The following is a 16,783-nucleotide window of genomic DNA, read 5'->3' on the forward strand; positions in this document are numbered from 1 at the left end:
AAAAAAAACAAAAACAAAAGAAAGTTATTTTCTTCTTTTTTTAATGATCTTTCTCCTTCTGTTGATCTGTCACACAGAATACAATTAGAAGACTTTGGGCTTTTTCATTCTTATAGAAAACTTCTGCAAAGCAGTTTCAACTGACAGCTAGATAATGAGCTCTTTTCATAATAGTTTTGCTTGATTTCTTACTTGCTGACAGTTCTTAATAGAATAAACCCATTAGGAAAATGACAGAGAACTTCTGAAGTCATGGTGTCAAAAAGGCTGTAATGATTTAAGTATTATAAAGCTATTATTGATTCATACTTTGCAAGTAGACTAAAGCATTCAGCTTTTTTATTCGCTGTTATCCTAAAAACATAAAAAAGAAAACTGGATCATGTTGAATAACAACCAAATTCCCACAATTACATACGTTGTGTTATTTTTTGTTAATCAAGCAGATATCAACACTATGTATGACTCTTTATACAGTGTGGTGTTACTCTTTAGTTATGTTTCATGTGGAGTTATCCAACAATTTTTTGTATAATTTTTACATTTATCATGTATTTTTTCCTGTAAAAAAATTGGTTCCTGTCAAAACATTTCTGAGATAAATGTGTTTAGATCATGTCCCCCCGTTTCAAGGCTTCTGTGCAACAGTTTGTTCCGGTACTATCCTCTGCAAACAGTATGTATGTCATAACAGAAACAGGCCAGTGCTGGTAAAGAAAACCACAGTGTCGAAAGAGTGAGATTCCCAAAATAAGATAAAGTAACAGAGGCTTTATCTGGGTGAGTTTATCGGGCTGAGGCTGGGGGGTGGAGGGGGGTTGTCCAACCCACATCCTGCTCCAAACATTTGACACAAGAACAACTTCAATACACAGACACACCCAAACTCCTTTGGCCCTCTTCCTGGGCTGGTTGGGTTTATAAGCAGAGCCAGAAACTCCTGGATGGAGCAGCAGCACTGGATCAACTCCACCAACCAGCAGCTTCTCTCTAAAACTCCAACCGAGGTGCGATCTCAAAGCAGATCTCCATCTTAGCCTCTAAAACCTGACTGGTGAGTAGATACGCCATTTTACTGCAAATTTAGTCGCTTTTTATTTTACAGTGGCTTAATGAGAAGATGCTAATGCAATTACAGAAACAGTTGAGAGTGACTTCAAAAAAGTTAACTGAATGCTTTTTGCAAATCTGTGCCACAATAATTCAAAATCATGACTTTAAAAAAAGAAAAAATGCCTATCTAAACACATTATAAAATGAATTTCACGAGCCAGCAGAGATATCTTCAGAATTGCATTTTATTGCAGCAACAAAAGCAGACATTCCTCATCTTAAATTATGAAAATATGTGTTTAACTTAGAGCAGATGCTCTTCTATGATGGAACAGATTTTTTTTCTCTATGGAAAATGGGAGGGGGGGGGGGCTGCTATGAGTTTTATGATGAAAAATTGCACAAAAACCAATTTATTAAAGGCTGGAGAATATCCTTTTTCTTATAAAGTTGTTTTCATGAAGTATTTAGTCTTTATCAAAAAAAAAAAATCAATAACAGTTATGCCTTGTAGGAATTTCATTTTTCTTTTGGCTTTTAATTAATGTATAAAATTTAATCATTATCAAAAGCACTTTTCAAAGTGTTTTTCAATATACATATATATCTATATTAACTGATGCCAAAACAGTATTAAATACTGTTATTTACCTTTCTAACATCAAATATGGTGAATGCCTTATAATACAAATCTACTTGCTTTGCAACAGTAATTGTGGTGATTTCTCACCAAAAAAATGAAAACATTCTTGTTGTAGAGGCAGTTCCACAAATATGTGCTTTCTGCTCAATTTTTTACACACTTTTTCTTATAAAGCACAAAACAAATGCATTGATTTGCCTTTGATGCCAAGCAAAGCATGAACAAAGTTTTTTTAATATTAACAAACCCCTAAAACTCACATATTACATTTTACATGTATGACAGAGGAGCAAGTATAAGAGCAAAAGATAAACATTTTTAAATGGTGCAAGAAAAAACAAGGATCAACAAGCATGACATCAAGGAGAAAGACTTGATTTTAATGTAATTAGTAACTGAACTGAGAAATAAATAAAAGGGAAGTTGATGTAAAACAGGTGTTTAACAGCTGAGGGGACGGTAGAGAGAAATTCAACAAACACAACTAAAAAATAAATAAATTTAGGGAAATCCAACGACAAACACAGGAGTGTAAAAACAAAGCTCCATAAGACAATAAGAAATTACAGAATATTATACATTTGCACAAATAATTTCAATATTGAGATCTTAAAAAAAAAGAGGCCAAATTCTGGTATATACATGCATGGTATCTGGATTCTAAAAAAGAAGCATAAAATAGGAACCCACATTGCACAACTATTGATTTCACCAAAAACCTCTGCAGAAATGTACACTTCAGGTTTTTATCCACATCTTTAGTATCCTTTTCCTGTTTTTTTGTTTAATTTTTAAGAAATAAATCTTTAAAGTAATCTTGTCAAAGTAAATCACAGAGACAGAGAGAACAGTTAAAGCTGGCAAAGAAAATCAGAGCTAAGTTAAAATGAGGAAGTTATGTCCCCTTGAAGGCAGTTGCGCCTCGGGACTTCCCTTCCGGTTCTTTTCCTGGGAGCAAGTTGTTTACTACTCTACACTCAAACTGGGTAAAACCATATAAAAAGTACTATAAAAACAGGAGTAAAAAAGTAACAGAGTTTATTCCAGATCAGGCCGTTACAGGACAGAGAAAAATGCTTGGAGCTTGCACAGCTGTGGGTTCAAAATTCACGTCCGCGAGCGTCCGGCAAAGTTTGAGCCCCGAACAAGGTCATCTCCTGCTTCTTATAGCTCATGAGTCTATGTGTTGCACCAGAAACTGACATGCCATCCAAGCCTCAAGATTACAGATAGCTCTCCTCTATAAGTCAGGCTCCAAGATGTGCCCATATCTTGTGTATCTTTAAAAGACAGGAAAGCTGTCCTATTTAGATGACCAACTTACACAAAGTGACATCCGCAATGTGAAGGAAGGCCATCTACTCTCTCTATCTGGCTAACAAAGTAACAATGCACATAATGTATAAAAGAATAAACCTAACAACTTTAATTAGTAATACTCTGTTCTTCTTTTGAATTTGATGCCAGTTAACCTGCATTAACAAGTAACTACGCCTGCTGGGGGGAAAATCAATTTCTAATTCTGAAAGATCAGGTTTTTATTTTCTGCATTTTAACTAAACAGACACACAGACTCTGATTGTGCTCAACATCTTTGTAAATGTGTCTAAAACTTTGTACTCTGATGAAGGTAATACCATTTAACAGGTAGTTTAGCTAATCCAAAAATAGTTTAGATGACCTAATGTCAAACCTGCCATTGACTTAATTAATGTCAGGTTTTAAATGTACCCCAGTTTGTTAAACCACCAGGCAGGGCAAACAAAGAGCAACAGTATCTTCTGTGTGATTCATCAAATCCAGAGAACCTGAAGCATGGCTAAAATGACCTCAACTCGCATGGGGTTCACATATTTCCAGCTGGCAGTGGAGGCCAGATGGGCACGAAGCCGCAGCGTTGATGATGACAGGAATACGTTCCCAGTTTGGAGAAAACCGTCGAACAAATAAAAGCTGTTTTCATTTCATGCAGGGCGCTCTCAGCTTCCAGCTGGTGTGGCAGACACCTGGCTGAGAGTTAGAGCAGCTGTTATATAATGTGGGTGTTACACAGAAAGAGGGTTGGGGCGAAGTTTGGATGCATTAGTCATCATTTAACACAGTGAGAGCTCTGTTTTCTAACAAAACAAAAAAAAAAAAAAAAAACACTAGATCCACATTTATGGACTCTATGGGATGCCTTGGCATAGTGGGGGAAATATACAGACAGAAGCTTTCATTTGGTTAAACATTCGTAAATAATAACAAATAAAAGTCTAATTTCTATAGCAGAACCAAATACTGCAAGTTTGACTGGGATTTTTTTAGACTGAAGTCAAACAGGACAAAAGACTACGTCATAAAGAGACTACATGCGTCTGTAAAAACTCGTCTGCTGTCAAAAGATGCAAATGCAGCTTTCAAAGACACCTTATAGCAGAACAGAGACACTAATTATTTTCAGTTCATCTGAGACCTCTATGGTCCTTCTGAGAGAAACCTGGGTTTCTGTATTGGTTTAAAGAAAACAGAAACACAATAGACAGACTTGTCTAAAAGTACTTAAACCCCAGGAAGTTTCTAATTTTTGGCTACGCTACAAAATGAAAGTTTCAATATTTATCTATTTTAAATCATGAACCAAAACAAAAGCTTAATTGTAAGGGAAACGGGAGAGGAACTATCCTTTTCTTGTGTTTGCAGAGTTTTATTAAAATATTTTACAACGTATATTACTACCAACTCTGCATATCTAGCATGTTGCTCATTCTTCTTTGCATTAGAAGCTGTCAGATTACATAAGAGCATCACTAAATTGGACTTTGACTCAGTCATTCTAACATACATGGTTTGACCTCAGATTATGCCTCTGTTAGTCTGGCTCTATGTTTAGATTTGTTTTCTTGCTGGAAAATTAACCCCTACCGCCATGATTTAGGAAAGTCTTTTACACCTACCTATAAAATCTTAATACATTACCCACATCTCCACAGATTGATGCTGAAATCACTATGTGACATCCTCAGCAGTTGTTTTTTGTGATACAAGTATTTTGCATACTTGCCTAAAAGTTCCGTTTTGGAAAAATCAGACCAAAGCATCTTCTTTAACGTTGAAACCCATTACCAATTATGGCTTTCTGTTATCATTGGCCTTCCTTCTGCCTCTTTCACATAAAAAGGCCTGAGCGCAAATGTAATTTTCCTGTTGACACATTCTGCTGTCTATTTCTTTGCCTTGCCAGATAGCAAACATAGGTGGCCATTTCTTAGCAGCCATTAATACTAATTTAGACTTTTCCTAAATTTTCTCCTTGCCTAGTTTGGTTTCTTACTTGAAGTTAATGATAATGTTTGTTCATTTAAAATTCTCTAAAAAACAAACAAAACAAAAAAAATAAAGATTTAATAAAACAGTTAGGTTATTATATGATTAAGCTATAAACAAGGGACTTTTTTGCTTATTACATGATTGTCTTGCCAGTTTGTTCTTCTAAGTTTTATTTTGGGGGAGGGTAAAAATGTCCCGCAGCAAAAAGATTTATCTGTCAAGCCCTTTTGGAACCATGTGTCATTTTATTTCACAATGAAATAATACTATCAATGCTGCTAAAAGAAGTTAAAGCTGCTGCAGAAATTTCGACATTAATTTCTCTATAGCACAACTTGCTGCTGCAGGAAGTTAAACATTTTTATGAGTTGTGTTGACTACGTTACCCTGTTGCAAATTCTCTCACGGATAAGCATTTATAAGATGTTAAATTAAACCTATAATGGTTTTATTTTATTTTTTTTTCAATCTTTTTTGCATGTTTCATGAATTTGATGGTTTATCATGAGTAAATAGTGCATATTGATGCAACATCCTCTCTTCTCTGACAACCAAACAAAAGAAAACACAATACTTATTAACAAGCACACATTTGGAGTTCTTACAGGAAGGGGAGTGACTCTACAGCAACTGCCTCCAGCCGAACCACAAACACATATGGTGACCACATGCAAGGCAAAAGCTTGGAAACTGCCATTGTTTCATCATTGACTTTAACTTAAAATCTGAACACTAGTCTTCATACTCTAATAATTAAATAATGAAATTCTGCTCTTTAAACTTTGATTGTAGTGATTCCTTCTGATCCATTAAAATCCATATCATCTGTTGTCAGCCTGGTAGAAGCTATGCTTATACTTCTCTCTCTTACTACCTCTCACAGTCTTACAGTGTTTCAACCTATCATCAAAATGTCTGACCAAGGAGCTTCCCCAACCCCTTCTGCTCCTCCACCTCCTCCTACTGGACGTCCTCCTAAGGTTGGCATCCGTGGCCGAGCCTCGGCTCCCTTCGATAGCTCAAACCTTGATGCAACAGACATGCCGGAGTTAGAGTACTTTGTGGCAGCAGGGCCAAGAGGATACCCTCCTCTGACAGGTGAGGACCTGAAACGGTAGCATCTGTTAGCACATATGCAGTAATAAATAGGAATATTAAAACTACACTTGGCTTAAAATGTGAGAAAGAGAAAGGGTTGATGCAGAAGAATAGACTGCTTCCTCAGAAGCTCTGTGAAGATAAAGACTTCTGCCTGTAAGTGACAGTTTTTCCGTTAGTCTTTGGACATGATTGATGGATGAGTGACGTGCAAACTAGATGAAGTGTGCAGACTTCCTGCTGCTGCAGATCTCTGCCAGCAGAGATGTCCAGATGACACAAAACTTTATAAATAGACTAACTGGAAATTTATTCAACTGCTGCAAATAACTACATGTGAATATATTGGCAGGGGGTTCAAGGGCAGAAGATTTTAATTTAGCAGAACTTAAATTTTTATTTAGTTTGAAGTTTGGGAATGTGTTAAATAAGCTTCAGGAAATGTTTGCAGAGGAAAAAAAAATAATTGATATTTATTAGTAGATTAAATATTGAAAGGTTTTTCTGGACTATAATTTTTCAGTGGCTTAACTATTGCTTTTTTAAACACCTCCAATTTTGTTGACTCTTCAAAGAGTCCTTTTCTCTTGGAGCCAGAAAAAAATTTAAAACTGCACTAAGCAGTTCATTATTAGGCATTTAAATGAATATAACTTGCACAAAAAGTAGTTTTCTTGCTTTTCCTTCATCAGAATCTTTAAGAAAATTTTTTAAACTTTGTTTTTTTCCGTTTCTTCCCCTTCTTGTCCATTCAGAATACCTGGACATCTGGGATGTGGACATGATGAGGGGGCGTGATCAGAGCAATAAGATTGAACACCACACCAACCTTTACCAGTCTGACAATCTCATTGTCCGCCGAGGTCAAGAGTTCACGGTCAAGATCACCTTCAACCGTCCATACAAACCTAACCAGGACAAGTTTGCTGTCGAATTTGTCATTGGTAAGATATTTCCAGATAGAAGTCTCAGTGTGGGATTGATTTCCCCGAGATTCAGTTAAAGTAGTCAGCAATTAATGGCACCACAACTTCTAATTCAGAAAGATTATATAGTACCTGGAATCCTTGACAAAGAGACCTTCAAAATATATATTCCCTGAAATATTCTTCACTAGTTTTAATTTAAGTGCTTTTATTAAATGGGGGAAAACAACAACACTGCACACTAGATGATTGTTGCATAGTCACCAGTGCTAAACCTTCTGCCACCATGTTAAATTACTTGATTGATAATTCAGGAGTTCCTGGAGGTATCCTTCTAATCCCTCTGCAAAAAGGGCGAGCTTAGATAACTTGCTATTTAAGTAAGTGTGTAATGGTGTTTGCAAATAAAGGAAACAGCTGCACAGAAATAGCTGCTATTTAATTTTAGCCATGTCTATAGTCAGACAAATACAAGCTTAAAACAACTGGAACTGTAAGCAAAACTGAAGAAGGACTGAAATCTATCTGGCACACATGGAGGATGATAGGAGACATTTAAAAATTCTCTACACAGTTTAATCTTGCAAAGCGGCTGCAAATGGAGGCATCTCGTGGTTGCTATATGTAAAAAGTTAGGCACAAACTATATGGAAAATACTGTGATAGAGTAATAGAAGAAAAGCCGGATTTTCAGTCTGCATAAAAATAACAAAATAAGTGAGTTAAGAATTGTAAGAATTGTACTGTACAGTGCTTTTACAATATAAATACTGTGCATCTTGAAAGAATAAATAACCAATATACAGCTAAAAACATTTTTACAATAATTTATATGTGAAAAATAGCAGCATGTTGTATAAGTGACTAAGAAAACTGCAAGAATCAGCATAAATGTAGCAACTTATTGAGGATGTTGGGAACAGTGATGGTGTTACAGCTGCCTAGAGGAAGGATCTGTGAAAACGCTCCCTTTTTTGCATTTAGGGTGCAGCAGTCTGTCACTGACGGAGCTCTCCACTTCAGCAAAAGCTTTATGCATGGGGAAGGAGGGAGACATTATCCAACAGAGATGTTATTTTAGTTAGGGTCCCTTTGTTTCCCACCTCCTGCACCTAGTCCAGGGGACATCTAAACACAGCGCTGGCCTTTCTGATTTGGTTTTGATAAATTTACCTGATGAATAGGAAAACGTCTTTAGCAGTAATGCCAATAGTTGTAAGTGTTTACTACCCCATGCACTAAAAACCCTCTGATTCTTCTTGTTCTCTCAGGCTCCAGCCCTCAGTACAGCAAGGGCACCTACATTCCTGTGTTTCCCACCAGAGAACGTCAGAGCACCTGGGAAGGCCGCATCACACATACCAATGACAATGTGGTCACCATGGCCATCACTCCTCTGGCCAACAGCATTGTGGGCAAATATCACATGTATATTGCAGTGCAGACTCCTTTTGGCATTCGTAGGACAAAGCGGGACAACAGCAGAGATTTATACATCCTTTTCAACCCTTGGGTAGCAGGTTTGTTTACCATACGATACATTAGATTTGATTTTGTAGGCGTTTTTAAAGTGCAACGTTGGACTATTGTTCTTCCCATAGAGGATGCCGTGTTTCTGGATGATGAGGCGGAGAGACAAGAGTGTGTGATGAATGAGATGGGGATCATCTATCATGGCTCCTACGACGATGTTTCTGAGAGAAACTGGAACTATGGACAAGTAGGAGAAAAATATATTTACATATTTTCTGATTTCTTTAAGGCTCTGATTTTTTTTTTTTTTCCATTTCACCTCTTAGTTCAACTATGGAGTTCTGGAGGCCTGTCTGTACATCATGGATAGGTCTGAGATGCCACTCACCAACAGAGGAGACCCCATAAAGGTGACCAGAAAGGCCTCCGCCATGGTGAGGAACACTTAAAAAAAAAAACGTCTCAAGAAAATATTAAGTTTAAAAATGTCTTTGAAATGATAGAAACGTTTTCTTTGCAGCTGAACGCACGCGACGATGATGGTGTGCTGGTGGGGAACTGGACCGGTGACTACACCTACGGAGTAGCACCCACTTCCTGGACTGGCAGCACCGACATCCTGCTTGGCTACGCTAGCAGCAAGATGCCAGTATGCTACGCTCAGTGCTGGGTCTTTGCTGCCGTCTTTAATTCCTGTGAGAGCTTGTTTTCGGTGTTTGAGTATTGTCCTCCAGCCCTATTCAAATGATTACTTACCACTAGAGCTCGACAAGAAAAATTCAGTGTGCCTTTGTCAGTACTGATTCTTAGGCTTATGTCCTCTCATTACACTCTGAGCTTATTTTCAAACGTTTAATGATCTGAAATTAATGTGTAAACTCATCAACATCTGCATATTCATCAATATTATGAATAGACCATGTATAGTGGGATAAAGAGTTTACAATTAATGTCTTTTTGAATATATATATAAACTTTGCACACCAAAGTCTGAGTTTATGACTAACATTACATTCCGTTTTGAAAAGGCCGCCTTATTATGATCTGAGAGGGTGAATGAGATAAGCAGAATTTGATGATTATCTTTGTTAATATTATTCTTTTATTCTTATGAAACATGCTTTTTTCTTTTATTTAAAATTGAAAACTGACAGAGAAAAGTAAATTATACCTAAGCAACAACAACCACTTCCTAAGCTAAATGCTTTCCGAAAGATATGAAACTTATCAAAGACAAAATCCTTTAGGGAAATTCATATGTATATTTACACCAAGTACATTATCCCTGAATTATATCTGTTAAAATTTGGTCCCATTTCTGTGTTCCAGTCCTGCGCTGTCTGGGTATCCCATCCAGGGTTGTCACCAACTATTACTCTGCTCATGACAACGATGGAAACCTGAAGATGGATATTATTTTGAACGATAACGGCAGCATTGATCGAAAACGCACCAAGGATTCAATCTGGTATCAAATGCTCTCTTCATAGATCTTTAAGTTTTATCTAATCTGTTCTTGAACTCCGTTAGATGGAGGCAGGATGTTATGCTTGTTAGGATCTTGCTTCTTATTGCGATACAGATCCTATCTAAGTGATTTGTTGTTTTTGAAGGTCTGGCAGTTTTCAGGCTTTGTGTGACAAGATACATTAGATTGTTGATTGTAGTTACTTGCAGTATAATTAATAAAGAAGGTGTTTACTTATAAATGGTGCCATTTTTTCCTGAAGTGATTGAAATAATCGTTAAAAGATGCTTTTTTTATTGTGTTATCTTTAATATTAAAACGCGTTTGATGATCTTAAACATTTAAGTGTGCATAAAAACAGAAAAGGACCTGTGACCAGTTACCCCGGCACTGTGCTCTCAGTTCACTTCATATCTGGACTTCATTGAATATTCTCTTCTGCTTTCCTGATTACCTAGTTTGTGTTGGAAGCAAAGATCCATGAGCTGGATCCACTGGTCAGGGTCAATCCATTGCATTATTGAGAGCAAAGGACACTTTAGTTAACAGATAATCATCTTACTAAAGTTGGACAATTGATTCATTTTCTACAATTCAGAAATCACATTAATGAGAAATTTGTTTTATTGTATTTGCAGATGCTATAACAATTATTTCAACCTTCTTGGGGCATTTAGAGTTGCTAAGAACATGTATTTTAATGTATTAACTGAATTTTTCACACTGTCCTCAGTGATGTAGAGAAAACCAAGACTGACAGAAAAGGTCCTGTGTAAGAAGTTAGACTGTTAGAGCTTTTCTGACTTTCTTTGATTTAAAAACAGTTTTCTTTTTTAGGAACTATCACTGCTGGAATGAATGCTACATGTCCAGACCAGACCTCCTGCCAGGTTTTGGAGGCTGGCAGGTTGTGGATGCAACACCACAGGAAACCAGTGATGGTAAATGGTCTTCCTATGAAACTAGCATACAGTCTTCTTCACAATTATTAGCCTAGAAATGCAACTTTAATTTGAAGTAATTGGTCGATGCAGGAGAATATTTTTAGAATCACATCAGAGAAGTCCAAGCTTAAATCTAAACAGATTTCCAACATTGAAATAAATGCTTTGAGCCTAAGCATTGGTGCCCTGGCTCTTTGCAGCCCTGGTGATAATATTTTGCAAATGATGCAACAGGAAATGTGACCTCTTATCTACAAAAAAAAAAACATGTGCTTATAAAATCATCAGTGGAATTTGGAGTTGTGGGATACAATGCTTTTACACGGTTATGATCAGTCATTGTGTCTTTGGCAAGATGCCGGAATTTCATGAGTGAAGTGTTGATGGTTTTCTGAGGGCTTGTTTACAGTAGCCTGGCTTCTGTTTGGCTGTGACTCGATCCTGGAAAGAAATATCAGCTGTGCTGCTGCCATCAACACCTTTGTTTATAGATGTTGGAAATTGGACTGTTTTTCAGTGTAGTCCTGTTTCTCTGACTGTGACTGGCTGGATGTGCTCTCTTTATCCTCTGACATGGGAGCTGGCTTGGAGCTCGTCTGCCTGGCTGTGTGTTTCCTGGACGGGGCTGCCTTTTACAGCCGCTTTTTGTATCTCTGCTTCTGTCTCCTTGCACCCCAGTCGGCCTCAGCAGATGGCCAACTGGTTTTCCTTCGATAGAAAACTTTTAATCAATTAGACTGTATGATCTGGTTGAATTGTAATGTGCCTTGAGATGATGTTGTGAATTGGCGCTATATAAATAAAATGAAATAAACTGAATTGAATCCTGTCAGCATACCCTGGATCAGCTGTTGCTATAATGTATCAGAGATTCAGGGATTTATTACCACTGTTATGCTGACGATACTCAGCTGTATTTGTCTTTAAATCCAGATAAGTGTGAACATAAGTGTGTGGTGTTCATTTTTGACACTTTGAACTATGTTTAGATAAATTCAGCCCTAATAAGTGTTGAATTTCATTTTTTTTCTTCTTTTCTCTTTTTGATTATTCATTAAGAGTTTTGTTCCAACTCTCTCACAGTGTAAACTGTTTAGCAATTTCAAACATGTTATTTCAACTCAGTCTAGTCTGGCGAATATAGAACATGTAAAAATTGATTATAAACTGCCTTGGGGTTGAATTAACGCCTCAACCTTGGGCTGGAGGTAAGGTGTGGCATTTCACAGAAGGAATTTCACACACCTTCCTTACTTGTTTTGAATTAGAACTAGTATGCTGGTTTCATAAAGCATACGCCTGTCAGAGGCCAAACAAGCAACCAAGAACCCCATCATGTAGATAACACTGTCTTTTCACATCACAGCAGTTGATATATCAACATCACAGGTTTCTCTGAGCTTACACAGCATGCTCAGAGATTGAGGCTCCAGACAAGCTTGGATTTAATTAAACATCCTCGACCTAATGTTGTCTACATCATAACTGGCTAAGCCGGATACATGTCAGATTACATGAACTCTGAAAGTAGTTGTTTTGCCTTGGTATGATACTACTACATTTCACCTCTTCATCATTGCCCTATAAAAGTATTTAATTATTGTTAATTTAAGGTATGGATTTGTAATAAACTACTGAGGTTGTTTAAGAGCTTAATATTAGTGGGACGACTTCATCATCTCTTCCTTGTCAGGACATTTCTTTGATCATGAAACATATGAAACACACGAGGCTCTCAAAATAAAAGGTTTCCTAAAAATGGGGCTAAATCTAGTTTGACAACATTAGAAAAAAGTTTTGATAAATCCTAGTAAAATGTAGGAAACTCATCCTTAAACTTTTGAATTTTTTTTTACCTCCCTGACCATCATCATTGTGAAATGTGATCTCCGTGCTTATTGGTTAGAACTATCTCATTTGTTTAGAGCTATGAAGAAATTAATAAATTGCAATGAAAGATATATTCAATTTAAGGTCTTTTGAAGATCTGCACTAGTGGTACCAATAGGCGATGAAGACACAGAACTTTGCAAATTAACTAAGTATGTTTGGACCTTGAATGTATATGAATGCAAATGTACTGAATCTTGTTTTCCTTGCTGCTTTATTTGTGAAGGGATGTACCGATGTGGACCTGCATCAGTCCTGGCCATCAAACATGGACAAATTTGCTTTCCATTTGATGCACCCTTTGTGTTCGCTGAGGTTAGTTTATTCACCTCTAGAGCCTTTAAGAAGCCTTTGAACTTTCTGGAAAATTACTATAAAAGTAAATATATTCAACATCCATATTATGTTTTGTGACCAACAGTCATAAATTTAGGCATTATTTTTTTTTCCTGTCTTTCTTCCATGCAGGTCAACAGCGACGTTGTGTTTTATGCACGGAAGAATGACGGCACCATGGAGCCAGTTAAACTGAACCAAACTCACGTGGGTCGCATGATTTTAACCAAAGCTGCGGGAAGCGAGGGTTGCAGAGACCTCATTGATCAATACAAGTTTCCTGAAGGTCAGTGATCACATCGAACTCAGGTGCCAGTGTTAATTGGAGCAGCAGCAGAAATCTGTTTTCTGCTGCTGACAAACAAAACAAACCTCACACAAGGCAACACAAAGAGAAGATTAAATTAACAAATTATTGTAGGTAAAATGCAAGAGTGCAAGTATGAAGTCAGAATATTTTTTCTAAAACATTAAGGTAGTGCATAAAATCAATAAAATTGGCTGGAATTGACCATTTGTGCAGTTTTTATTTAAATACTGCATGTCATCTGTTGGACTCATTGTAATATTTGGTATATAAAAATAATTCTGACATCATTTCGAAAAGATAATTTGGACCATTTTTATCCACAACTACCTTTTCCAAAGCCTTTTCACATATAATATAAATGAATCCCTTCACTTTATTAAAGATTATACCTGTGTTAAACTCTTTAATCTATTGCAGGGAGCCCAGAGGAGCGGACTGTCCTGGCAAAAGCAGAGGAGTTTGGCTGTAGGCGGGAGAAATCCAGCCCCCCAGAGGCTGATGTGGAAGTGGTCCTGCCTAACCTGGAGATCAGTGTTGGGGATGATCTGGAGCTTAGTGTGGAGTTTTCAAACTGCAGTGACCAGAAGCGCACGGTGGAAGCCTACGTCAGTGGGAATGTGGTTTATTACACCGGAGTCTCCAGCAACGAGTTCTTGTTCAAGACCCCCACTGTGACCATTCAGGCCAAAAAGAGTGAGTAGAGGCTGACATGAGAGGAGAGGGGAGCGGGCTCAAGACTAAGAAAAGAGACAAAGACATATCACATAATTACAACTTCTAATTTTCATAAAAACATATGAGCACATGGGGATGATCATCATTGCACTTTAATGATAATAACACAGAAAAAAATCCATATGTTGCACAAGGAGAAACAGGTTATACAGTATGGACAGGTTAAGAGAATTGCATTGAACAATGACAGCAATTAATCTTATACCAAGAGATACATGGAGAATAACACTGAATGCAAGTGAAATTTGGAGAAACTGTGGAGCAGCTGAAACATAAGACAAAGAGGAGGATATGGGAGGAATAAATATATGTATTTATTTTAAATCACAGAAGTTAAATTTTTGAAAGGCCATGGTTTTTAAGAATATTTTAACAGGGGAGGGGGATAAGTAAGAAAAGAGACAAAGAGAAAAAATTACATATGTTGCACTAAGAGAAACAGGATATACAGTATGGACAGGTTAAGACAATTAAGCATTGAACAATGACAGTAATTTATGTTATACTGAGGGATGCATGGAGAATAACACTGAATGCAAGTGAAACTTGGAGAAACTATGGAGCAGCTGAAATATAAGACAAAATGTTGGATAAGGGAGGAAAAATATAAATATATATATTATATACATATATTAAATCATCGCAGAAATAAAATTTTTGAATGGCCATGGTTCTTAAGAGCAGTCTTAGAATTTTCAGAAGGGTTTACCATTTATTTTGATATAATCGTAAAATGATTAGGCACTAAAACACTCAAACAACATCTGATCTGCTGATACTCATGTCTCCCATATGTTGAAATATGTTTTTTTATTCCACATAGAAAGAACTATTGGATCAATGTGGACTGAGAGGGTGATGACCAAGAAAGTTTCCACATGATCAAAAAAGTTTTTATAGTAAGAAGAGAAAAATGTTTAACTGTGTGTAAACAATGGCTATAAAGAGATTTAGAGACTCAGGGTAAGAGAACAATAATGTAACTCTACCAACTGTGATGCAGGGTAATGGCAGCACCATGCTGTGTGTCTACATCACTGATTACAGGTGTATAAGGACTTCTTAATCAAAGTGTAATTGTTGCAGGTGTGAGGGAGCTAATTACGGTTCAGTCGAAGGACTACATGGATCATTTGGTGGAACAAGCCAACCTCCACTTCATTGTCACTGGGAAAATCAAAGAAACTGGCCGTATCGTGACTGCCATGAAAATCATCGCTCTGCACAACCCCAAACTCACTGTCGAGGTAAGATAATTGGTACAATTTAAATCTGTTTGAAGTCTGAAACTATGAGGACATCTTTGGAGTCTGTGATCCTTCTGTATGTTGTATAAACTGCAGCTGACCGGCAGTGCCAAAGTGAATGAAGAGATGATGGCTACTGTGCAGTTTACCAACCCCTTCTCATTCAACCTGGAGGAAGTGTACCTGCGCATGGAAGGAGCTGGGGTCATGGAGCCCAAATCCAGATATTACAGGTGAGCATGGCAGGCAGAAAATACATAGGAATTTTCCTTTAAATAAAATGTCTTTATTGTAATCTGCAACTACAGCCTTGCATTTTATCTATATCAAAACATATGATAACATTTTATCCAACATTCCCTTGAGTTTATCTCAGAATCATAATTCGTTTACATTACCCTTTAGGTTGTGCAAGAATTAAAATTTGAGTAGAAAAAAGCTGGGCTTTAAAGTTTAGACAAACCCTCAATCAAAAAGATAACATTAAATTTAAATTTATACATAGTAAATTTATACATTGTTAAATTTCTATTATTTTTATATTTCTAATAAAAAAACTTTTCAGCTTATAACTAAAATGAAATACAGTAATGAGCTTCTGAGTTATGCTGTTTTGATTCAATATTTCCAAAATGTACATCTTCTGACAGGAGTCTGGTATGTCTGGTTTGTAATGAAAAACTTTGCCGTTCACAGTCTGATCCCCGGAGGCTCCTCTCTGACTTGGACTGAGATGTTTTCTCCACAGAGGACTGGGAAAACTAGAGTGATTGCTACTCTGGACTGTTCTGCTCTCAGACAGGTGTCTGGTCAGGCGTCCATCACCATCAATCCATGAAGATAACCAAGCCATTACTACTCTGTTAAAGCATACAGTGCTGTGCAGAAGCTTTAAAGATACCTTTATTTCCTTTATTCTCAGCTACGTAAGTGGAAAAAATAAACGAGGCCCAAAGTAAAACTTTATAAAGTATAGAGAACTGTTGATATATTGACAATTGCAGGATTACAATCTCAAGATGAAGAAATTAGTGATGACTGAAAGCCTTTGTAGAGTAAAGTGCTTCAGCCTAATTAGAGGAATTTACATTCATAAGAATTGACAATAAATTAGATTTTTACCTTTAACATTCACATAATTTCACAAATACATTTTATGTTTTTAGGCAGTATAGATCTTGACTTCAGGTCCCTGTTTTGTGTTCTTTTTATTTGACCACTAGGGGGCAGAGTGACTTTAAAAATAAAAAGGGAATTGTGCAAAATTTTGAACACTTTCTTATTGGACAAGTTAACAGAAAAATAATTTCAGGCACAATTCTCTTTAAATATGCAGCAAGTCCAGTATACT

General features: G+C 36.8%; 1 protein-coding gene across 1 annotated transcript; it reads left to right on the forward strand.

Moving 5' to 3' along the window:
• Positions 1 to 877: 877 nt before the first annotated feature.
• f13a1 (coagulation factor XIII, A1 polypeptide) lies at positions 878 to 16,359 on the forward strand. The gene is made up of 15 exons (XM_015375432.1): positions 878 to 1,054; positions 5,889 to 6,103; positions 6,859 to 7,047; positions 8,301 to 8,549; positions 8,631 to 8,749; positions 8,829 to 8,936; positions 9,023 to 9,197; positions 9,832 to 9,970; positions 10,808 to 10,911; positions 13,031 to 13,119; positions 13,273 to 13,426; positions 13,868 to 14,143; positions 15,272 to 15,432; positions 15,529 to 15,665; positions 16,129 to 16,359. The coding sequence occupies exons 2-15, from the start codon at positions 5,917 to 5,919 to the stop codon at positions 16,268 to 16,270; spliced, it is 2,229 nt and encodes a 742-aa protein (XP_015230918.1). The 5' UTR covers positions 878 to 1,054; positions 5,889 to 5,916; the 3' UTR covers positions 16,271 to 16,359.
• Positions 16,360 to 16,783: the final 424 nt, after the last annotated feature.

This window comes from Cyprinodon variegatus, unplaced genomic scaffold (assembly GCF_000732505.1).
Source record: "Cyprinodon variegatus isolate N-32 unplaced genomic scaffold, C_variegatus-1.0 Scaffold119, whole genome shotgun sequence".
Lineage (NCBI taxonomy): Eukaryota > Metazoa > Chordata > Actinopteri > Cyprinodontiformes > Cyprinodontidae > Cyprinodon > Cyprinodon variegatus.

Excerpts from the sequence above, each read along its gene's own strand:
- f13a1 (XM_015375432.1), top strand. The coding sequence starts at position 5,917 with ATGTCTGACCAAGGAGCTTCCCCAACCCCTTCTGCTCCTCCACCTCCT. Across the intron at positions 10,912-13,030 it reads ACCACAGGAAACCAGTGATG|GGATGTACCGATGTGGACCT; the intron begins GTAAATGGTCTT and ends TTATTTGTGAAG. Across the intron at positions 15,433-15,528 it reads ACCCCAAACTCACTGTCGAG|CTGACCGGCAGTGCCAAAGT; the intron begins GTAAGATAATTG and ends TATAAACTGCAG.